This window comes from Hyaena hyaena, unplaced genomic scaffold (assembly GCF_003009895.1).
Source record: "Hyaena hyaena isolate Hyena2069 unplaced genomic scaffold, ASM300989v1 scaffold_471, whole genome shotgun sequence".
Taxonomy (NCBI): domain Eukaryota; kingdom Metazoa; phylum Chordata; class Mammalia; order Carnivora; family Hyaenidae; genus Hyaena; species Hyaena hyaena.
This window is the reverse complement of record NW_024081102.1, coordinates 977,561-1,002,917: the sequence shown is the minus strand read 5'-3', so window position 1 is coordinate 1,002,917 and position 25,357 is coordinate 977,561. Positions and strand designations below refer to the sequence as shown.

The following is a 25,357-nucleotide window of genomic DNA, read 5'->3' as shown; positions in this document are numbered from 1 at the left end:
TAGCAAGTTTTATTCTAGGCAACTGCAAATCATCAAAGGGGACACTCACATAGGACCCAGATGCCCACTCCCATCTCCCCAAACAACAGTGAGGCAAGCATTCAACACTTCCGAGAAGTAAGCATCTTTGTGCTTTTTCTCCACCATCTCTGGAAGTCGATCTCAGAACTAATTTGGAAAACGTGTCATCTACACAGTCTCAAGAAACAACTGGTGTAGTAAGAACAAACTCCACTACCCACTGGAACGAGTCGGACAACCGTAAGTCACGAAGTAGTCTTCTACCCTGGGTGGCTGCAGAACCCAGCAAGGACCAGGTGGGAAGAGGAAGAAGATTCTGGTGAGAAACCGGGATTTGCGAGCAGCAGGGTGCTCTTGGCTCCACTAGGGACTCTTTGTTCTCAGCAGGGGTTTGGGAGTCTGCCCCTGCCCTCTCCTCCTCTGGATTCAGTGAGCCCCTTGTGAGACTGCCAAGGACCCCCATGGAGGGGGCCCTGCACCCTGCCCCCTGACCTCTGGCCTAACAAAGTGTGGGGGGGGCTAGGAGAGCCCCATAAACAAATCCCTCCTAGAGGGTAGGCCCAGTCCCCATATTAGGAACAACCTCTACAATGCTGGAAATTTAGAAAACAAGGTCAGACTGTATTTTTTTTTTTAATCAACTAAAATCTAATTCCAAAAAAGTTTCTTCAGAACAGGGTAAGCTGTCATTTAAATTATTTCCTCTACTTGTTATTAACAAAGAGACTACAAAAGAGGAAAGAGAGGGTTCTATGCTTCCCAGAATGCTTTCACACACCTGCTCGCTCCACTGACCTGACCCGACCTCATGGGAAGACCTGAGATGCTGGGCCAGACCCTGGCAGCAGCCACTGGTCCTCACAGGGTCAGAGAGCCAACCCCAGCCCACGAGAGTCAGCCCGGATGAGAAAACCAGAGACGTGAAGGTGCCGGAGACAGCAAGCTTCACAGCAGGGGAGGGGCTGCAGGGCGAGGCTCGGCCCCCACCTCCTCTTCCACAGTTTTCAGAACGGTGTCTGGGCTCGGCCTGGGGCTTGGCCGAGGGAAGGCAAATCAGCGTGACTCCCCTCGGAAAAAAATCCATCCCTGACTCTGCACAGGGTCTCTTCGGGGGGACCAGTGCCAGCCCCTTCGCCCCCCCGCCAGATGAGGGGCCGGCACCCCTAAAGCAGGCCATTGGGCCTTCCGGGCTCCAGGGCAAGCCCGCCCCGCTCCCGCTGGTGGATCTTCTGGTGCTGCAGAAGGTGCTGCTTCTGGACGAAGCTCTTCTCACACTCCGAGCAGCTGTAGGGCCGCTCGCCCGTGTGGATGCGCTGGTGCCGCACCAGGTCAGACGGGTGGCTGAAGCTCTTGCCGCAGTAACCACAGAGGAGGGAGCTCCGGCTCTTCCTCCAGGGGATGTGGCCAGGCAGGGCGACCAGGCTGTTGGGCGAGAACCTCTCCTGGACGGAGTGGCCGGCGCTGGGCCCGTCCTGCAGGTGGCAGCGCTGGTGGATCACCAGGCTCACCCTGCAGCTGAAGCTCCGCATGCACACGTCACACTGGTGCAGCCTGGCCCTCTTGGACTGCGGCTTAAGTCGGGGCCGGGGTCTAAGGCTCTCCTCCGGCTCCGAGGCCGCGCCCGACTCCGAGTGGGTGTGCAGATGCGCGGCCAGCTGCTGCTTGTAGCGGAAGCTGATCCCACACTGGGAACACTCATAGGGGCCGGAGGCATCCCTTTTCAGCTTTATGCCCTGGCCGCACTCTGGACCCAGCTGCACCTGCCTACCAGGCTCCTGCTTCGGGGGGCAGCCCAGAGCGCTGCTGCCACCAGCGTCTCTACTGGCCTGGATGGGGTCCTCCAGATTAGTGTCCCCAGGGCCCGAATCCAAGAAGACAGAACTACCCTGACCACCCCAGAGTTCAGTATGCTCCGGGCTTAGGAAAGCGTGCTCTTCCGCAATGCCTGAGAATTCTCCGGGAAGATCCGCAGAGCTTTCCTGAGTGTACTGTATCTCCTGCTTGATCATAACCCCTTCGGCTGCCGAGAGAGAGAAAGATCAACAAAAAAGATCACACTCTAGTACCTTCGGTTTCTTCAGAACTACACAAACATCTATGAATTTCAGAAGGACTCAAATCAAAGCACCCTGGGATCATGGGAATTAGGACAGTTTGGAGGAGAAGGAGACCGGGTTCTAAGACCTGGAAACCTAAACCTATGTTCATGAAGGGAAATCTGAATACTACCTTTCTAGAACAATGTTATGATAGTTCTCTAAACTCGTCCACAAGTTTGTATTCAATTCCTATGAAAAATGGCAAAATGTACTATAACTATACTAATTCAAGAATGTTAAAATAATGTGAATGATTTAAAAAAATGCTTAAACCTAAAGCCCAAGTATTCACACACCTAGCTTCCGTCTTCCTGCACGTTCGCTCCAAATTACTTGGCTTATAAAAGCGCTGCCTGTCTCTCAGCTAACTCAGCCTCACTCCTTTTTTTTTTTTTTTTAACATTTTATTTATTTCTAGGAGAGAGAGAGAGACAGCGTGAGCAGGGGAGGGTCAGAGAGAGAGGGAGTCACAGACTGAAACAGGCTCCAGGCTCTGAGCTGGCAGTCAGCACAGAGCCCGACGCGGGGCTCGAACCCACGAACCATGAGATCATGACCCAAGCGAAAGTCGGACGCTTAACCGACTAAGCCACCCAGGCGCCCCTAACTCAGCCTCACTCCTAACATCCGACCAACTCTATCCTCAATCTCCAGTGGATTTTAACTAGAACTATCATGTACTCCGCTCTGTAGAGCAGAGCAGGCATGAGGTAGGATATGGTCACGAAACTTAAGACCTCCACAGCGGTAAGGAGTTAAGACGCACATACATCAGGCAAACTCATGAAAATCGTAAAGGAATCTAAAAGAAGTCATAGCAGATGAGGCTGCTGACGGTGCTTGGCAGCTTAGCACTGGGAGAGCTCACTGTAGGCCACAGGGAGTAGGGAGAGGGTCAGACTCTTCTGCTTCCACTCACCTGGGTGCACATCACCAGGTCCTTCGTCCTCCAGGTGGCCCAGCACCCCGCTACCCAAGTCCGCTGCTTCTTCTGGAGGGCCAAGAACCTCTGGGTTGGAAGAGGCGGAGAGTGAGCCCAGCAGGGAGTAAAGCTCCCTGAGCACCAGTCAGGTGCCAATAAGCAAGGTGACCAGTGCCAGAGGGTTGACGTTAAAAGCTGAAAAGATTAAAGGGCTACTGTTCTTGCCACTTTGCCCTGGCAGTTGGGGACAACTGGAAGACGAGAGCCGATTCGAAACATCGATTCAGTCTGCTGCCACCTCCCACGCTCCCTCATTAGTCACTGTGGCTCAAGTGTTCCAGCTGTGGGGCCCGCTCCCCTTCCCCCCCACCCTGCCCTCACTTGTACAGGGTTTCAAGTGCTGCTTCCTTTCAGGGTATCTAATTTCAACCCGCTGACACACAGCAAGGTAAGACAGGCACCAATATCCCCAGCCAGGGCGGACGAGGGGACTGCCACCGGAACACAGAACTCGGCCGAGGTCAAGCAGTCCCCTCTCCGGCCCATTTGCTACTTCCCTCTCTGCTCCAGTCACACTGGCCTTTTTTTTTTTTTTTTTTTTTTTAATGTTTATTTATTTTTGAGAAAGAGAGAGCATGAGCAAGTGGGGGAGGGGAGGAGAGAGAGGAAGCTGGGATCTGAAGCGGGCTCTGCGAGGAAAGCAGAGAGCCGGATGCAAGGCTGAAACTCATGAACCGTGAGCTCACGACCCGAGCCAAAGTTGGATGCTTTCTGACTAAGCCACCCAGGCGCCCCTCACACTGGCCTTTCTGACATTCCTCCATGGAACTCAGCTTTTTTTTTTTTTAATGTTTGTTTATTTTTGAGAGAGAGAGAGAGAGCGAGCTAGTGGGGGAGGAGCAGAGAGACAGACACTCATGTAACATTCTTTTTTTTTTTTTTCTCTAAATGTTTATTTTTGAGAGAGAGAGCGTGAAGCGAGGTGGAGCAGAGAGAGGGAGGAAGACAGAGGATCCAAAGCAGGCTCTGGACTGACAGCAGAGCCCCGGATGTGGGACTCCAACTCACCAGCCGTGAGATCATGACCTGAGCTGAAGTTGGGCGCTTAACAGACTGAGCCACCCAGCCACCTCCATGGGCCTCAGTTTTAAAAGATTTTGTCTATCAAAATCTCCTTACTAAGTACTAATCTGCACTTATATAAAAGTACAAGCTAGGGGCGCCCAGGTGGCTTAGTTGGTTAAGCGTCCGACTTTCACTCAGGTCATGATCTCGCGGTTCGTGGGTTCGAGCCCCGCGTCGGGCTCTGTGCTGACTGCCAGCTCAGAGCCTGGAGCCTGTTTCAGAGTCTGTCACTCCCTCTCTCTCTGACCCTCCCCTGCTCACGCTGTCTCTCTCTCTCCTAGAAATAAATAAAACATTAAAAAAATATATTAAAAAAATAAAAATAAAAGTACAATCTAGTATTTATATGTAAAAATACGTATCTATTAAGCAGCACTTCTAATTAACACAAAATAGACACTGAACTCACAGTGACTGAATGTAATTCCAGCCAAATGCCAAGAAAATGTTTTGGTTAGACTGTGCTGCCTGCCTCATCTCAGGTAACAAAGGACTTCTTGTCAAACAGTTTAAGTTTTCAAAACAGCATGAGGAACCCTGGCCACACTACACTAGAAGGCAGACGACATCTTACCTACTGGTAAATGCTGTCAAGAACTATGTGACCACAGAGAAGAAGTACAAAATCCACAACAGCAAGACCTTTCCAAGTCTTCGTGAACTGAGGACCTGGAGGTTCCCATGTCTCAACCCGGCCCAGATCAACAGGGAAGCCAAGGCCGCCTGGCATCACAGGTGTGGTCTGAGTCACAGCTCCCTGGCCAGGGACGTAAGAGGGCTGAGGAAGAACGCCAGGGAGGACTGCTACTTACTCAGAGAGACCAGGGCCTCTTAGTTGCTCTTCATCACGTTTCGGTAGAGCTCCTTCTGCCAGTCCTCCAGGTTCTCCCACTCCTGCTCTGAGAAACACCCTCCGTCATTTTCAAGTGACCTGGGCACCTGAAATCACAAACACGGCACAGTGAGCGCCACCAGCCACAGCTTCGAAGGAGAAGCCAGCAAGTTCAGAATCCTGAATAATGAAAGGCTGGGCTCCCCATCTGGTCTAACTCTTAATCCTCACGGGGACTACCTTGGGGGCCTCCCCCTTGCTGTCAGGCGGCAGCCGCAGCACCCAGAAGTTTCTGTTTCTCAGCAGGTTCTCCATGTTCTCCAGCCGCCTCTGCAGCAGCCCGTACTCCTGCAGCAGCGTCTCCAGCACGGCCCACTTGCCATCCAGCTGGTTGCCGAACTCCACAGCCGTCTTCTCGCAGTCAGTCAGCTTCTTCTCAGCCGTCCCGGTCCGCCCCTCCAGGCTCTGTATCCGGATGGCCTGGGCCTCCATCTTCCTCTCCACGGCCTGAAGGGCGGCCACCACTGTCCAGAGTGAGATCTCTGTGGTCTGCAAATAGGAGCTTTTCTCTGTCTCTTGCGGGGGCAATGTGGACGAAGTCAAAGGAGTGGAGTGGCGTTTCCTCCTGTGCTGAAGAATCAGACACAGGGTCAGTGTCATTTCCAAACATCACGGAAAAAAAAACAATGGGTCCAGGGGGTCCAAGAGTGTTTAGAGCTACCTAGTTTCTACTTTTTTTTTTAAAAAAAGCACGCTCTGGGACGCCTGGGTGGCTCAGCTGGTTAAGCGTCCGACTTTGGCTCAGGTCATGATCTCACGGTTCGTAGGTTTGAGCCCTGCATCAAGCTCTGTGCTGGCAGCTCAGAGCCTGGAGGCTGCTTCTGATTCTGTGTCTCCCTCTCTCTCTGACCCTCTCCTGCTCAAGCTGTCTCTCTCTCTCTCTCTCAGAAATAAATAAAAGCATTAAAAAAATTTTTTTTTAAAAAGCATGCTCTTTATATTCTGATGCTGCAAATGATACATATAGGTTGTAATAAGGAAATACTGAAAAGTAGAGAGAAAAAAACTATGCAAAATATCACCATCCAGAAGTAAGCTGTTAGAATTTTGGTGTACTTCTGTAAGGTTTTTTTTAATGTTTATTTTTCAGAGAGACAGACAGACAGACAGTGGGGGCGGGGGGGGGAGTGTGTAGAGAGGGAGACAGAACCTGAAGCCGGCAGGGCTCGAACTCACAAGCCTTGAGATTATGACCTAAGCCAATGTCAGACGCTCAACCGACTGAGCCACCAGGCGCCCCTGTAAGGTTTTGTTTTGTTTTTTTTATCTTTTACCTTATCTATTTTTCCACAAAGTTGAAATCATATTGTACATAGTGTTTTGTTACCTGCTTTTCATTCTTAGCATATTCTTTAAGACCAACAAAGACACAATTCCTCAGTAGGACCCAAAGGACTCAACTGCTCCTAGCACAGTGAGTAACACCTAAACGTTTACTGATGCGATGTGACAAAGTCTACTGACATTCGCCTTAACACTTCTCATTTTTACAATCTGTCCCTGACAACAGGAAAATCAGTACAGCTGAAGCGCAACGTGACTGAAACCAACATCTGGGAAGTCTTCCCACAACTTGCTCTCACCCCGTGGGACTACCGCGTATTCATCTCAGTCTGAAACCCCCAGAGGTTCATGCTCTTTTATTGGGCATCCGCTTTGTTCAAGGCTGCTTCTCCATCCACAAGGACTACACTGAGACCAAGACACGGAGAGGAAGGATCTTGGAAAGAACAGCCGGGGCCAGGACTTCGGGTCTGGAGAAACAGGGCCCAAAACTGAAAACATAAGCTTGGCCATGACCTACTGCAGTGACTCAACTCGGTTCATTATGGAACATGTGGGTTAAAGCTGAACTATCGCCTCTAAAAAATATTTAAATAAAAGTTTATGGTAAAAGATGGATACAAATGAAACAACACACAACACTAGGCTGTTGGACAGACTCATTTCAGCACAGGTTCTGCTTTTCACTTTCAGTCGCTCCGGCTTGCGTAGCCTGGCCTTTCTGAGCCCAGCGGCCTGCTGAGCACCTCTAGCAGACAGGAAGGTGGGCCAGCATCTGAGCAAAGGGGTAATTCCTCTCCTCTTGCACAGAACAAAAGGCTGAAAGGAGTGGTTAAATCAAGCTGCTACTTCTAATTTGAATGATCTGTTGAGATGGAAACAATTCAAATGTCCACGGACTGGTTAATCAATAACCAAACCAGGGTCCATTCTTATGTTACTGGTTGAATTTTGTTTCCCCAAAAAGATATGTTGCCGTCCCAACCACCAGTACCTCAGAATGTGATCTTATCTGTGTAACTTTTTTTTTTTAAAGATTTTATTATTTTAAGTAATCTCTACACCTAATATGGGGCTCGAACTCTCAACAGCGAGATCAAGAGTCTTGTGCTCCATCAACCGAGTCATCCAGGCACCCCGGACTGTAATCTTATTTGGAGATTTTACAGAGATAATCAAGGTAAATGAGGTCATTAGATGGGCTCTAACCAAGTATGACTGGGCATCCTTATAAAAGGGGAAATCTGGGCAGAGACAGACGTGCACTTAGGGGGGAAGATGTGAAGACACACACAGGGAGAAGACAGCCACGTGATGGTGGAGGCAGAGGTCAGAGTTCCGTTGCCACAAGCCAAGAAAATGATGGGGGCATCAGAAGCAATAAGAGAAGCCTGGAATATCTGATTTCTCCAACTCGGTAGACACCTTGATTTCAGATTTCCAGCCTCCAGAACCGTGAAGACAATACACCTCTGGTGTTTAAGCCCCCAACTTGCAGTACTTTGTTACAGCAGCTTTAGGAAACTAATATACCAAACAATAGAGTACTATCACATGATTAATATATTAATAATTAACTTGTTAATTCTACATTAGCAATAAAAAGGAACATACTATTGACACACATAACAACATGGATGGATCTCAAAATCATTATGCTAAGTGAATGAAGCCAGACACAAAATGCCACCCACTCTATTCCGTTTACGTGACATTCAGGAAAGGCAAAACAACAAAGACAGAAAGCAGATGAGTGGTTGCCAGAGGCTGGGATGGGGGGCGGAGGGGCCGGGAGGGTGAGGGGGTTGAGGGGAGAATGAGAGTGAATGCAAAGGAACACTTTCTGGGATGATGGAAATATTCTATATTTTGGTAACATGATGATGGCTACACATGTGTCAAAACTCACTGAACTGTGTGCCTGACGAGTGACTTTTACTGGATGTACTGTGTCTCCCTAAGCACGACCCAGAACCCCAAGGCAGAAGAAAATGTTAGCTGCCATGAAAGCCTCCATAAACAAAGTCTGAAAAAACAAGCAGGGAGAGAATATATGTAAACAGGCTATGAAGTGGAAAGAAAAGATAACAACCCCAAAATAAAACTGCAAACTAAGCAATTCGGAGAGAAGAAACGTGAGTGGTCAAGAAGCACTCAGGACGGTAAATATAACCAAGTGAAACCGCTCTTCACCCACCAGGCTGACAAACTTGAAAAAGAGGGATAAGGAACTACATTCAGAGCTGACTAGGATAGAAAACTGGCACTTTCATAATACTCCCAGAAGGAATGAAAGCTACTGCAAACTTTAGGGAAGAATTATCTCATGAAAGTCACTCAAAACCCTCTCCCCTAGCAATCCCAGTTACAAGAATCCATCCTACAAAAACAAACAGCATTATTTACTGACATCCATACAAAGATTACTGGTAACACTCTTTGGAACAGTCAAAGCCTGGAAATAATCTAGATGTCTGTTCATGAAGGAATGCTTAAACACATTATGGCACAACCAAACACGACTTTTAAAAATAATGAGTTAGATGCATGTGTATCGTTCTGAAGAGTTTTCATCATATACTGCTAGTTAAAAATCCAACTTTTAGGAAAATATATTTATTATTTTTTATTGTTTATTTTTGAAAGAGAGTGTGAGCAGGGGAGGAGCAGAGAGAGGAGGGACAGAGGAGCTGAAGTGGGCTCTGTGCTGAGAGCTGAGAGTTCAATGCAGGGATCAAACTCACGAACCACGAGATCATGACCTGAACCTGAGTTGGAGGCTGAACCACACAGGCTCCCTAGGAAATATATTTATTATGATCCCACTTTCCTAAAGAAGAGAAGATATACAAGTTTGTGTTTGTTTCAGCATACAGAGAGGTCTGGAAATACACTCAATAAATTGTTAACACGACTTACCTTCAGAGACATGAGTGGGAGGGATTTTAATCTTTCTTTGTCAACTATTGTTTATTTGACTTCGTCAATAAACATGTGGGGTTTATTCTGTAATTTGTTTTTTTACATAAATTCCATATGTAAGAGTAGTCCTGATGGCAGTGAAAAATGCAGAAAGTACACTTATTGGGTTGCTGTCGGATAGGCATCTGACCGGCTCAAGTTATGATCTTGCATTCATGAGTTCGAGCCCCAGGTTGGGCTCTCTGCTAACAGCTCAGAGCCTGGAAGCCACTTTGGATTGTGTCTCCCTCTCTCCCTGCCTCTTCCCCTGCTCGCACTCTCTCACTCTCTCTCAAAAATAAACAAACATTAAAAAAAAATTTTTTTAAGTACTCTTATGTTGCTCATACTTCTGGATACTCCAGGACAGTTCTGCTTGAGTGTTCTATTATACTGAGATCAAGACTCACACGATGGGACTGCAGCTATGGTCTGAAACCTGTCACCATTAAGTATAAGACACAGTCCTTCTTGCTAAGAAATCTGCAATCTGCTTGAGTGAAATACAAAACAATTAAATACCATCCTAAATCCTTTGATTAAAGTGGACTAAGTAATGTTTAAGGTCACTTCCAACTCTAGATACCATGGGTTTTTTTTGTTGTTGTTGTTGTTTTAAATGTTTTATTTATTTCTAGGAGAGAGAGAGGGAGACAGCGTGAGCAGGGGAGGGTCAGAGAGAGAGGGAGTCACAGACTGAAACAGGCTCCAGGCTCTGAGCTGGCAGTCAGCACAGAGCCCGACGCGGGGCCCGAACCCCCAAACCGCGAGATCATGACCTGAGCGAAAGTCGGACGCTTAACCGACTAAGCCACCCAGGCGCCCCGATACCATGGTTTTTTAATACTGAATAGTTTAAATACTTAATTCATAAGATGTATGAGGTAGTGGCAACAAATCTCCATGTAACTACCACTCAGTTATAGATCTATAGCCTTTGAAGTCCTCTGTAGGACTCTCTGAAGTACTATCCTGAATTTGATTTTTCACTATTTTCTTTTTCATGTTTTCACCAAATGTTTGTTTCCAAAACAATGTATTTTCTTTAGTTTCACAAATTTTAGGACTTTATGTAAGTAGAATCCTTATTTCACAACTCCTAAGAATATCCTGTTTTTGCAGACATCACTTTCACTTCTATAGAATATTCTACTGTGTGGGGCGCCTGGGTGGCTTAGTCGGTTAAGTGTCCAACTTTCGCTTAGGTCATGATCTCGCGGTTTGTGGGTTCGAGCCCCGTGTCGGGCTCTGTGCTGACAGCCAGCTCAGAGCCTGGAGCCTGTTTCAGTCTGTGACTCCCTCTCCTGCTCACACTGTCTCTCTCTCTCTCTCTCTCCTAGAAATAAATAAAAAAAAACATTAAAAAAAAAAAAAAGAATATTCCACTGTGTGCCAATACCACAATTTCCCTTCCGTTATTGATGTGCCCCCCCAATCTTTGTCATTACAAACAATGCTGCCACGAATGGGACTATGCATGGCTCCTAGTGGACACAGGCAAGTTTCCTGAAGGTATAGTCCTAGGAAGGGAATTGTTGGCTTACAGGGTAAACATCCTGAACTTCCATAAATATGCCAAATGTTTTCTAAAGTGGTTGTATCAATTTCACTCCTATCAGAAGTATGTACATATTCTGCATGTTCCCCAACTACGTTACTGTCAGACCAATATTTTCTCCTAATAGGTCTGAATTGATATGTCCTCACATTTTCCATCTCCATTTTCCCTGATTACTAATAAGGGGAAGCTTATTTTAAGTGTTTATTGGCCATTCAAATTTCTTCAGTGAACTACTTGCTCAAGTCTTTTACTCATTTATCTTTTGGGTTATCTGACTTCCTTCTATCTCAGAATTTCTCTTAAAATTCTGGAAACTAATTTTTATCCATGCTGTATGTGTTGCAAATATTTTTTCCTTATTTGTGCATTTAAAAAATTCTTTGGGGCACTTAGGTGGCTCATTTGGTTAAGCATCTGACTTTGGCTCAGGTCATAATCTCATGGTTTTTGAGTTGGAGTCCTCTGTGTGGCTCTGTGCTGACAGCTCAGAGCCTGGAGCCTGCTTCAAATTCTGTGTCTCTCTCTCTCTCTGGCCCTCCCTTTCTCATGGTGTCTCTCTCTCAGAAATTAAAAAAAAAAAATTAAAAATTAAAAAATTAAAATTAAAGAAAAATTTTAATTCTTTACTATTTTTTGATTAAAAAATTAACTTTAATGTAGTTGAGTTTTATCAGAATTAATTCTTTTATGGTTTGAATTTCTGTGTCAAGTGTTAAAAAAGTCTATATTCCACAATACTGTCTTCGAAACACTTCATAGGGTTTTTTTTGCACATTAAGTAACTTCACTAGAATTGGTATCTGTGTATGCTGAAAAGCTCAATTTTCATATGGGAAATCAAAAGATCTAATACAATAAAAAAAACACCCTAAGATCTGTAATGCTATCTCTGTCATGAATCAATTTTCATATATATCAATCTCTGGCATTTCTACCCTCGTTCTATAGAGTATTTTTTCTATGATCTTACCCATATTGCTGTTCTAACACCCATAGCTTTTTTTAAAAAAAGAATTATTGATATTTGGCGAGACAAGTCCCACCTCGTTTTATAGGATTATCTTGACTATCCCAGCTGTTGATATTCTTTACACTCTTGAAAGGTCTCACAGAACGATCTTTAGAGATTTTGCCTGCATCAAATCCATAGATAAACTTGAGAAATAATATCTCTAGGATAAAATGTTTCAATCATTACACATAGTATGCCACTCCTTTTTCAAGGTATTTTTAGTATCTTTCAATATTTTAGCACATTCCCTAGGTACTGCTCTAATCACTGACTGCTACCTAGCAAGCAATTCCAATATTTAGTGGCTCAAGACAACATCTACTTTGCCCATGAATCTGCAATTCACAAAGGGTCTGTCGGGAAATACCTGAGGAATCCCAAGCCACAAGGAGAAGGCACAAGTAGATACTCTGCTCAACAGCCCTACCTCGGGGCCCAGTCTACAGTCAGCATCAACTGCCAGAACACGTTTTCATTTCTTTTTTTTTTTTTTTTAATGTTTTACTTATTTCTAGGAGAGAGAGAGCATGAGCAGGGGAGGGTCAGAAAGAGAGGGAGTCACAGACTGACACAGGCTCCAGGCTCTAAGCTGGCAGTCAGCACAGAGCCCGACGCGGGGCTCGAACCCACGAACCATGAGATCATGACCTAAGCGAAAGTCGGACGCTTAACCGACTAAGCCACCCAGGCACCCCACGTTTTCATTTCTAACAGGGCTCTTCTGCCCGCCCTTTTTTTTTTTTTTTTAAATGACTCTCTCTATACAGGTGTAACTCGGAGACCTTGCAAATTCGGTTTCAGAACACCGCTAACAAAGCAAATGCCACACTAAAGCAAGTCAAATGAATTTTTTGGTTTCCCTAATTCATAAATTTACACTATACTATAATATATTAAGTGAGCACTAGCATTATATCTAAAAAATATACTACATTTTATATCTAAAACGTACACACTGTAATTAAAAAATACAGGGACGCCTGGTGGCTTAATCAGTTGAGCCTCCGACTTCAGCTCAGGTCATAATCTCACAGTTCATGAGTTTGAGCCTGGCATCAGGCTCCCTGCTGTCAGCACAGAGCCTGCTTCAAATCCTCTGTCCCCATCTCTCTCTGCCCCTTTCCTGCTTGTGCTCTCAAAAATATTAAAAACAAAAAGACTATTGCAAAAAAAAATGCTCACATCATCAGAACTTTTAGCACATCATACTTAGTGGTCACAGAACTTCCTAACAAATATAATAATAATGAAAAAGTTTAAAATGCTGTGAGAATTATCAAACTGTGACAGAGACATGAAGTCTGACATGGGGTTGCCACAAACCTTCAATTTGTATAAAAAAAAAAAAGTATCTGCAAAGTACAACGAAGCAAAGCTCAATAAACTGAAGTATGCCTGTACACTGATATTATATATTGACAGGTATATGGCTAAAACAATCTTCTCCATCTGTGCTATCCAACAGCCATTAGAAACACATGGCTGTCTAAATCTAAATTAACAGAAACTCAATTAAAAATTCAGTTCCTCAGCCATACTAGTTCAAGTGCTTAACAGCCATATATTTGATTAGATTAACACTGACTATATTGAACAGTGCACAACAGATTATTTCCATAATCTCAGAAAGTTCTATTGGATGTGCTACACCCTTACTAATTTTCTTCTCTGCTTGATAAAAACTAAGGTGTTAGTCTTCTACTGTGCTAGTGAATTGTCCTGTAGTTCTGTCAACTTTTGTTTTATACATTTTGGCGCTATGTAATTAGATGTAAAATATTAAAAATGTCCTATCAAGCTAGTAAATTGAGTCTTACCACTATAAAAGCAGTAGTACCCCTCTATCTATAGGAATATTAATATAGTTGATCGAATGTCAGCCTGGTACGTTCTCAAACTCTTTTATGTTCAACCATTTCTGTAGTTTTATCTTTTAGTTGTATCTCTTATAAACCAGATAGTGGGATTTTTTCCCCAATTCTGAAAGTATTTTGCTTTTTAACTAGAACATTTTGTCCATTTACATTTATTGTAATTGTTGATCTATTTTTATTGATTTTTACCTTGTACTATTTATCCTATCTCTCTTTTCATTATCTTTGTTTTCTTTTAGATGATTTTTTTTTCTTATTCTATTATTCTCCCTTCTAACTTGTAGGTTTTACAGCCAAGTTCTAGCCTTTTAGCAAGTATATTAGATATTACAGGAAGCACACCTATAAAGACCTTTAAATAACTGAATTCTGATCTCTCCTTTTTTTTTTTTTTTTTTTAAATGTTTTATTTCTAGAAGAGAGAGAGAGACAGCGTGAGCAGGGGAGGGTCAGAGAGAGAGGGAGTCACAGACTGAAACAGGCTCCAGGCTCTGAGCTGGCAGTCAGCACAGAGCCCGACGCGGGGCTCGAACCCACGAACCGCGAGATCATGACCTAAGCGAAAGTCGGACGCTTAACTGACTAAGCCACCCAGGCGCGCCTGAATTCTGATCTCTTCTAACTTTACATCAATGCTGCCATGTATTTTAGTTTGCCTTTATTTTTAATCTCACAAAAGAATGTTTTATTTAGTCAACATTTGTTTAGATTTACCCATTTACCTGGATCATGACACTTTCTTACATTTTCAGACTTTCCATTTGGGAAGATTTTCCTTTTACCTGAAGTATACCCTTTACGAGCTCCTTTAATGAGAATGTACTGATAGTAAAATGTCAGTTTTGTCCGAAAAAATTTTTTTTAATTTTTTTAAAGAGACAGCATACACAAGCAGAAAGAGAGGGATAGAGGGAGAGGCAGGGGGAGGGACAGAGAGAAAGGGAGGAAGGGAGGGAGGGAGAGAGACACCCAAGCAGACTCCATGCTGGTGTAGAGCCCGATGCATGGCTCAGTGTTACCACCCTGGGGCCATGCCCTGAGCCCAAATCAAGAGTTGGACGCCCAACTGACTGAGCCATCCAGGAACCCCCATCTGAAATTTTTTTTTTTACCCTTGTCTTTGAAAGATCTTTTACGGAGTGTAAAAATCTGGGATCACAACTATTTGCTTTCAGTCTACTGACATCATTCTACTTTGTCTGGCTTCCATTGTTGCTGTTGAGGAGGTGGACCACATTAATCTACGGACAGTTCATTTGAAGGTAATCTCTTTTCTCTAGATGCTTTTAAGAATTTTGTCTTATTTTCGGGGCACCTGGGTGGCTTAGTCGGTTAAGCGTCCGACTTTCGCTTAGGTCATGATGTCGCGGTTCGTGGGTTCGAGCCCCGCATCGGGCTCTGTGCTGACTGCCAGCTCAGAGCCTGCAGCCTATTTCAGAGTCTGTGACTCCCTCTCTCTCTGACCCTCCCCTGCTCACGCTGTCTCTCTCTCTCCTAGAAATAAAAAATAAAACATTTAAAAAAAAAAAAAGAATTTTGTCTTATTTTCTGTACTTTCACTATTATGTGTCTAGATAGAGATTTTTTTTTTATCCTGATTGGGATCCACTGGGTTTCTAATGTATTAGTGTTTGCATCAGTCCTACAATAGCCTCAGTCATTAGCTATTCATCAAATATAGCATCCAGTGCAGAGTGTTAAGTGCACATTTTCCTTCTGGAATATCCGTGTTTTTCTTTTTTTAACGTATTTTATTTTTGAGAGAGAAAGCAAGAGAGCAGGGAAGGGGCAGAAAGAGAGGAGGGACAGAGAATCTTAAGCAGGCTCCAGCTGACAACAGAGAGCCTAATGGGGGGCTGGAGCTCACAAACCCTGACCTGAAGTCAGACACTTAACTGACTGAACCACCCAGGCACCCCTCAATGTTTTCATTATGGAATTTCAATATCCAAAATCTTTGAAGGCCTACTTTCATCCATTATTTTTACCACCTTTTCCTTGTAGTTTTCTTTGCTGTTTTGGTAGTTTTTTGTTTTTGTTTTTGTTTTTTTTTACTGCAAACTAATTTTTCTTATAATTTTATATAAGGTAATTATTTGAAGTCTGAGTAAATGCAGATTCCTCCAGAGAAGATCTGTGTTTATTTCTGATACACAGCAGTACTTTAAACTCGATTCTTGGGAGGGAGGGTAGGGTGGAATGCCTGGCCGGCTCAGTCAGTAGAGCATGCAACTCTTGATCACAGGGTGTTTGAGTTCAAGGCCCACACTGGGCATGGGCCCTACTTAAAATAAATAAGTAAATATAAACTACATTCTTGGCTTGAGGTTTCTTAGACCATCAGGCAGCATGAATTCACGCAATAAAACCCACACCAGATTCACCATGAATTCTCAAGGGGCATCTTGCATCCATGTCCCAGCACCAAGGTTTCACACAATTCTCTTTGCAATACTGAGAGTAAGAGCTTATGTTCAGTTCCCACTGAATGTTGCCCTTTTAAGTCTCCATTTTAAGGATTTGGGGCAAGGAGCTTCTGAGACGTCCCCCCTCCTCCACCTAAGTTTTGTCTTCTACTTTTCAGGTCCTTTGGGGCCAAAAAATCCCCAAGGTGAATGTTTTGCAAATGCCCTCCAAGTTGGCCTCAGAACTCATCTCTTGGTTCCGAGTATTCTTCACAAGGTACATTTCAAACATATTTATGTGGTGCTTTCTTCCCCCTGGCAGTTGTAATTGTCTTCATCAGGGTGTCTGCTTGGTCAAAGTCAGTTAGTCAGACCACTGCTTGGTCAGAGTCAAAGGAAAGGTACAGAATCCGCATATGAAAAGGTGATATCTGAGAAGAGAAACCAGCTGAGGAACGATGTAAATACATTCTACAGTGACAGATCTGTAAGTTATTTAAAGGGCAGTATGGGATTCTGGTGGATCTTTTAAGGCTCTCTTCTGACAAGGTCTGTTGATGACCTGCATGTACCGGTTCACTGACGAAGTCAGAAATAAGTACTCTTGGAATTCAGTGAGTCGTCTTCCTGCCCTACTTTGGTACCAACCTGGTCTTGAGGAAAAGCCAAGTCTTTGGCTACAACGGCTTAGAGATCTGAAGAGTCAGGGGAGATAAATATTATAAACATTTGTGTCTATGCGATTCAACTGTAACTTCTTGAAAGCACACACCGTGTTCTCTTCTCTGTGTTCTCTTCTCTGGGTCTTCCAATCCTTTCCATCTTGATTGTCTTGATTCTTAGCCACTTTCTACAAGAGTCAAATGTCGTGCACCTTGCTCAGGGTAAACTTCTCACCACACGGTCTCCTTAGCTCTCAAGTCTCACCAAGATCTCACATAACTCTGAAAGTGTTTCTAGACCCAGGAATGCTTCGTTTGAAAAATAATTTAATTCCCTCTGTCCTTTCCATAGCAAACCCTCTTGTGTTACCAAATTAACCACTAATGTGAAAACGTCATAGCTAGAAGGAACCTCAGGGATCATCTAGCAACCAGTCCCAAAATCTGAATTTCTGGCCAAAGAAAGGGAGGCCCGGGGTAAACACAGTTGCCCACGCAGTCAAGTGAGTATTTGAGAGCTGAGTTTCGGCGGAGCTACCCAGTTTCCTGACTCCCTAACCAGGATTTTCTTCGCCCCAAGCTCCGTGTCTTGACAGTCCCTGAATGGGGGCGACTGGGGACCGGGGAGAGGAAGAGAGACCAGAGAGCGTCACAAGCAAAACCAGCGACTGCTCTGTGAGGGAATGCCTGTCCCCAAAGAGAGGAAGCCCGGCCTGATTTCACCCTGTGGCTGCAACCCGAGTCCAGAAGTCCATAGCAAGAGTGACGGAAAGAACGAGCAAAACCCAGCAAGCTGAGAACACAGAGGTAGGCCACAAGTCCTGGGGTCCCGGAGCCCCGTGCGCGCTCGCGGGCCGAGATGGCGACCCTGGGTTTCCAAAGCGCGCCACCTCTCCAGCCTGGAAGCGCATGACGAAAAAGTGTGGGGACGGTCGCAAACCCAAGAACACGAAACAAGCCTCGGAGAAGTTTCTCGGCGACGGTGCGTGGCGCTGGGGCCCGGCCCGACGCGGGAGGAACCAGAGAGGGAGAGGGCAGAGCCCGGGGGCCGTGGGAGGAGGTCGGTGCTCGCCAGCAGCGGCCCCGGGAGCCCCCCGGACCCCCCAGCCCCACCGGAGTCCGGACCCCGAAGCCCCGCCCCGGCCAGAAGCTCCGCCATCCCGAACGCGCCCGCGACTCGGTGCCAGGAGGACCCTTACCCGAGTAGGCTCCGACTCCGCCATGGCTGCCAGTCGCCCCTCAACTCCCGGGCTCCGCCTGATAACCCTCGGGCTGCGTGCCGGTCCCCTGGGCGCTCCCTGCCCCTCCTCGAAGCCGCCACCAGTGCCGTGTTGATACAAGGTGCATTGTGGGAGTCCGGCCCTTCGGCGCCAAGACCTGCTCCCGCCGCTCGCGCGCACTGCGCGGGATTTCTAAGGCGCCCCCGCGCGGCCGGAGGGTGAACAGCATCTCGGCGCTTGGGCGCAGAGTGTGCGACCTTAGAGGAGCTCTGTCCCGTGAGGTCCAAGGCAGGTTCAGAATTTAAGGCAGACGCAGGCCTCTTAGTGCCCAGCACTCGGCGAGGTGCTTTGAGGGATTCAAAAATGTATAAAATGTATAAAAGTCAGACTTTGCTCTGAGGGAAGAATATGTCATTTCATTGGGGAAAGAGAGATGGTCCCAAATGGCAAGTGGTTTTTTGTTTGTTTGTTTTTGTTTTCCATTAGTTCATCTGTCGTTTGGCTTTCTAGAAAGTAGAAATACACTTTCCACATCGACAGTGTGGGGTCAAGGTACCCAGGCCAACCCACTGCATCCTATTCACTATGGTAATCACGCGCCTCGGAAAATCCAAGATGGCCCTGATTTCAAATGTTTAATCCAGTCCACATATTATGTTACATGGTGACTTTGGAATTCTGATTTGGAAAGCACGGCTGCATTTCCATTTGATCACCCAATACAAAGCACTACTGCAAACCATACTTGCCTAATTGGTACCACATTGTCTCTATAGAGACAGGCGATGAACTTCCACTTTGAATTACAGCTGTGAAGCTCTTCCCCTGAGGACTAAACTCTTAATGAGATCAACAGAAAATTATGTTCACACATAACTGATTCCTTCTCAGCATGCAGGGCTCAGGTCAGACTTTACCTCCTTAGAGAAACATTCTCTGCCCACCCTGCCCAGAGGCCATCCCAACACACTATCCTGACACCCTGATCGAAATTTTCCACAGCATTATCATTACCTGAAGTAACTTCATTTTTTCATTAGTTTACATGGTAATTATGGGTCTCTCACTAAAATGTCCCTCCACAGTACACACCATTTCTGGCACACAGATGTGTTCATAAAGATCTCTGGATTATTGAATGGTGAAGTAGAGAATAAGGATAGAGTAAAGTCACCTCCAAGAGAAGCCATGATGTCTACGGCAACAGGATGGCCAAGCTTAGGAGACAAGGCAGCCATTGAGGTATGTCTAGGGTCTGACCGCCTTTCTTAGACCAACAAAAACTTAGTCAGACCCAGAAAAAAATGTATCACGATTGTGGAGACACACATGCCAGGACATAGGATACTGGGGTCATCAAGCAGTAGGCTCAGTTCTAGAACTCTCTATCCTGTTTCTGTGTTCACTGGGCAGTCTAATGATGCAGGTTTCCGTGAAGCTACTGGGTGACAACATGCAGATTAGGCTGACACAAATGTCCGGTCCACCCCTGGAAATGATTAAACTGATACTTTGGCTTGTCCGTCAGTCTCTTCAGAATCACCATGACTCAGCACCCCTGACTCTAAGCCTGGAACAGTGGGAAGATATTTAGATCAAATTTCCAGGGTGCAAAGGAGGCAGCACCAAGCATTGGTCCGAATCTCATGGGCTTGTAGAGATGGTGCACACAGCGACTTAGAAAATGGAGCCCAGGGGCGCCTGGGCAGCTTAGACTGTTAAGCGTCTGACTTGGGCTCAGGTCATGATCTCATGGTTTATGGGTTCAAGCCCCACGTCGGGCTCTGTGGTGCTAACAGCTAGCTCAGAGCCTGGAGCCTGTTTCAGAATCTGTGTCTCCCTCTCTCTCTGACCCTCCCTGGCTCACACCATCTCTTTCTCAGAAATAAATAAAAAGCATTAAAAAAATTTTTTTTAAAAAGAAAATGGAGGGGCGTCTGGGTGGCTTAGTCGGTTAAGCGTCCGACTTTCGCTTAGGTCATGATCTTGCGGTTCGTGGGTTCAAGCCCCGCGTCGGGCTCTGTGCTGACAGCCAGCTCAGAGCCTGGAGCCTATTTCAGAATCTGTGTCTCCCTCTCTCTCTGATCCCTCCCCTGCTCACGCTGTCTCTCTCTCTCCTAGAAATAAATAAAAAATATTAAAAAAATAAATAACTAAAAATAAAAATATTTTTTAAAAAAAATTTCTTAAAAAAAAAAAGTGGAGCCAAGATGGGTGAAATGGGTGAAGAGCACACTTATCTGGATGAGCACTGAGTAATTTATGGAATTGTTGAATAAAAAAAAGAATAGAAACCATTTTTTCAAATTGCAAATGTTTTAAAAATTGGGGCAAAATAATAGTGTCTATATTGCTATGAAGGAAGGAAGGGAGGGAGTGAGTAGGGGTCAACACCATTGGTCTCTCCTGCTTATTAATTTCTCAGCCCCGCCATTTCCTCGTTATTAGTGAGAAATAATAATAGCACACATCTCATAGCATTGCTCTGCAGATTAAATGAATTAGTTCAAGAGCTTAGAACTGTGCATGTTAGGTGAGGAGCTCAAAAAGTGCTTCTGATCCCTATTAATCTGTGTTCTGGCTTCTTCATTTACTAAGTGATGTGGCTTATGCTTACTCTGTTTCAGTGTCTTTTCACGGAGAATACAAGCACCACATCCTAGGGTTGTTAATAAAATTAAAACGAATAACGCGTGTAAGTAGAGTGTTAATATAACTGAATGCCTGGTGTATAGCGAGCACTCAGTAACAGGTGATTTCTCATTTTGGTACGTTTGTGCTTTGGCGAAGTCCAAGCCTTGAGCTGCAATGACTTTGCCAAGATAAATGTTACCTTCTCTGGTCTCTTGGAAGCTTCCTATTGGCCCCTTCCCAGTGAGACTCAGATCTTGACACAGGCCTTTAACTAAACTTTGAAAGAAAGCTCCTAATTGTTCTCATTGGTGGCAGCGGTATCAAACGAATCAAGAAAATATACTTAGTACCTGTACCTTCTCATCTCTATGTCTGTAAAATACAAATGTAACACGCAGAGCTGAAGGTGACCTTAGACATTATCTCACCCACACCCTCATTTCTACTGACAGAAAAGAGTATCCTTTGAATCACGTATAATACAAATTAAGTTTAAAATAATGTTTCAGGGGTGCCTGGGTGGCTCAGTCGGTTAAGTGTCCAACTTCGGCTCAGGTCATGATCTCACAGTGCATGGGTTTGAGCCCCGCCTCGGGCTCTGTGCTGACAGCCAGCTCAGAGCCTGGAGCCTGTCTTTGGATTCTGTGTCTCCCTCTCTCTCTTGCTCATGCTGTCTCTCTCTCTCAAAAATAAATAAAACATTAAAAAATTTTAATACATAAATGTTTCAGAAATTAATCTTGTCCTTTAAATTTTCCATTGTGCATATGATTTATACCATATGTATTAACATATATATGTGCACATATGCCCAAACGTTTTTTTTTTACTCGAGGAAGTTTATAGACCGTGGCTTTATTCCACTTAGCTGAGACCCTTTCTATTCTGTTCCTCTTACTATCCTGCAAGCCTCTACATGGCAGAGACCATGGCTTGTGTGCCCCTTCTCGCTCCTGGGGAGCATGCCCCCCCTCAAGGCTTCCAGGTCAGGGAGAATCCTAGAATGCACACATCTTGGTTCAAACACTGCTACTCTCTGACCCCCCATATATGCGTGTATGGACAGTGGACAGTTAACACACACACAGTGTTTCCACACGCAGTGGGCATCTGTTAACTTTGTCAGCCTAGCACTTTCCCCTTCTTCTGGGCATAGATGCACCTCTGTCTCTTTGGGGACAGCTCCTCCCTCGGCTCTAGCCATGTGCACTTGGATTGGGTACTGCCATCTTGTTGCATGCCAATTCCAGTCTGGTCACAGTGACTGTTGAAGGGCGGGCATCTGACTCAAGCCAGTCCAATCCTAGCACCTCTTGGTCACAGTAATTGAGCCAAGAGTGGGCATATGACCTAAACTGGACCAATCAGAGTTCTTCCCTGGGGTTTTTCTAACTGGAGTGAAGAGGAAAGGTTCTTTTCCTCTCTGGTGAGGTTAATAAATACACGAATCAGGAACTGTCTTGTGCCCCATTTTGGGGGGTGTTGACTTGAAAGAATGATACCTACACACAGAAAAGAGCAGAGATGAGAGACACGTTTTTGCCTCTGTCCTGGATTGGTTGTTCAACTGTTCTTTTGAGTGTGTGAATGAGTCCAGCTTTCTTCCAGAAACATCCCCTTTCTCCAGAGTTGACCAGTCAGCTTCAGGTAGAGGAACTGAGTGACTAGGTGACAAGGAGTTTTTTGTTTGTTTTTTTACTGCCCATCCTTTCACTCACTTAAAATTTTGAATGTATTAATGTGAAATCTATTCAAAACCCCAAACCGACTAAAACCTAGTGCAGAACTCCTCTTAGGGAGCAAATAGCTTTTTTTTTTTTTTTTTGCAGAAGAGTTTTACTGGTCATTTTAGCTGTGGAAAAATAGGCCTTAGGGGATGGCTTGGAAGGCAGAAGGAAAGATATAATTAAATTGCTATTTCTTGGGATGTCTAAGAGGCTCAGTCGGTTGAGCGACTGACTCTTGATTTCAGCCTAGGTCATGATCTCATGGTTCATGAGATTGAGCCCCAAGTGGGGCTCTGTGCTGATGAAGCAGAGCGTGCTTAGGATTCTCTCTCTCCTCTCTTGCTGCCCCTCCCCCATTCACTCACACGCTCTCTCAAAATAAACATTAAAAAAAAAAAAAACCTCAATTGCTCTTAAAAAGTAGGGTGTGTATGCCTGGGTGGCTCAGTTGGTTAAACATCTCTCAATTTTGGCTCAGGTAATGATCAAGCCCTATGTTGGGCTCCACACAGTCAACACAGAGCCTGCTTGGTATTCTCTCTCAAAATAAACACATAAACTTAAAAAAAAAAACAAACCCACCTAAATTGCTCTCCATAACAAATTAGGATTGGGGGATTTCCTTGGATTCTCTGGGAGGGTGTGAGGGACCCCAGAAAGGAGGAGGAGAGCTACTTTTCTGAGAGGAAGGTAAGATACAAGATTAAGAGTGGGAGATGGTGAATTCTGAGAAATTGCTGATGGTGAAAATTGTGAAAGAACAGTGATAGTGGGTATTTTAGGTCTAATTTGGGGTCATTTGCTGTGCTAGGCTGAGATGAGACCCTCTCTATAACCACCAAAGTATAAAAGTCTACTAAACATAAGATCTTATCTGGGGAAGGCAGAGAAAAGGCAAAGAGCTGCCGGGGCGAACACAGCAGAACTAAGAGGAGACAGCAGCATGAAGACAGACATACTTGAACTTGAGAATCCAGGAAGCATGAGCTAATGAAGAGAAAGGAAACTTTCCTCAGCCCCACATCCTTGAGATGGGGCGGGGGGTGACTGCTGGTTTTGACACTATTTGTAGGATGGGGACTTAAGCCATTTTATACTTAGAGGATATTGACTTCCATAGGGATGTGGGGATGCCCTGCTAACCAACACTGGCTTTCACTTCCAAGATGGGATATGGGATCTCCCTTGAATCTTGAATGGGATACTAATCAAAGACAGTTTTCTTTTATAACAGAAGAGAATAAACCTAGAGAAACTACTACACTCGGGGATTATGTGGGTGTCAAATACAACTAAGTGGCTCAGTTGGTTGAGCGACTGACTTTGGCTCAAGTCATGATCTCAGGGTTTGAGTTCAAGCCCACTTTGGATCCCACCCCACCACCACCCCACCTCTCTCAAAAACAAATATCAAAAAAATAATACATCTAAAGAGGTTTGACTAGAGGTTCTTGACCTTTAGGACACAGTGTGAGCATGACACTAGAAGATTCTTTCGGAAGGAGGCTTATGGAAACCTCACAGGGTGGGGTGGGCAGGGAGAGGGAGACTCTCACACCCAAGATGCCTCTTCTCAAGAATTACTCTTTTAGGGGCGCCTGGGTGGCTCAGTCGGTTGAGAGTCCGACGTCAGCTCAGGTGAGTTCGAGCCCCGCGTCGGGCTCTGTGCTGACAGCTAGCTCAGAGCCTGGAGCCTGTTTCAGATTCTGTGTCTCCCTCTCTCTCTGACCCTCCCCTGCTCACACTCTCTCTTTCACCCTCAGAAATAAATAAAACATTTAAAAAAAAAAAAAAAAGAATTATCTTTTAGAGGGGCACCTGGGTAGCTCACTCAGTTAAGCGTCCCTCTTCAGGACTTCAGCTCAGGTCATGACGTCATGAGCTTGAGTCCCGTATTGGGCCTGTGCTGATAGCTCAGAGCCTGGAGCTGCTCTGAATTCTGTGTCTCCCTCTCTACGTCTCCCCTGCCTGCACTCTCTCTCTCAAAAATAAACATTAAAAAAGAATTCTTTTAGAGATATCCGCCCACAATGGCTCCCTGAGTCATTGGCAGATGGAATGTCATGGCCTCCCTCAGATGGTCCTGACAGGGGCCCAAGCTGACAAGATGCTTTATTACATGTTTTTCTAACCATTACAATCGGATAGACCAATACCCTAAAACATAAGCATAGGCTGGCTCATCTTGACCCTGGGGTGAAGTTTCGTCTTTCCCCTTACTTTCCAACACCCACTATCCTGGGACCAGATATCAGAGGGCCAGTTATGGTGCCCAGATCCTTGATTGTAAGAGAACCGTCCCTTGTGGCTTTTCATTTTTAGTGGCGTCTTAGCTTAAACTTGCTGTTTCTAGACTTCCATTTTCACCCTCTCTTACCTCTCAGAGCTATACACTCTCGGCTTCGGAAGAATTCTAAAGATTTTTAAGTAATTCCTACACCCAACATGAGGCTCAAACTCATGACTCTGAGATTGAGAGTCACATGCTCTGCTGACTGAGCCAGCCAGGCACCCCTGGGCTTCTCAAGAGTTCGAAGGGGCCTATGAGTCATCAGTGGCATAGCAGACCCCAGGCTAACTGGCAGCCTGTCTATGGAATAGTCTTGGCATTCAAGGTCTTCCCATGGCCTGGCCTTGACTCACCTTGAAACGATGACATTGGCTATCTCTTCGCATTCCAGGTACGGCCAGGGCAGTCTGCCGTTTTATAATCCCACTTGGTGCTCCCCTGCCGCCTTTCACCCTTATCCCACATTGCCTACCACCTGCCCCCCCCCCCCCCCCCCCCCCCGGCCCGTTTCATCCATTGCACCCTGCAGGCCTTGACTTCTCAGTTCCGGAAGGACACAGAAAGCAGCTCTTAGCAGTGGCTGTCTCTGAACAGGGAGTCTGGCAGGAAAGAGCTTTACTCCTGGGCCTTTTTGTTTTTTTTAACCATTTAAATTTTTACTGCATGCA

The 25,357-nt window shown here is 45.4% G+C and overlaps 1 protein-coding gene across 1 annotated transcript; it reads right to left on the bottom strand.

Moving 5' to 3' along the window:
• Positions 1 to 166: 166 nt before the first annotated feature.
• Positions 167 to 18,380, bottom strand: ZNF212 (zinc finger protein 212). The gene is given in 5 exon segments (XM_039253937.1): positions 167 to 2,041; positions 3,040 to 3,129; positions 4,980 to 5,106; positions 5,240 to 5,629; positions 18,018 to 18,380. Coding segments are annotated over 5 exon segments (1,488 nt in total). The 5' UTR covers positions 18,042 to 18,380; the 3' UTR covers positions 167 to 1,184.
• Positions 18,381 to 25,357: the final 6,977 nt, after the last annotated feature.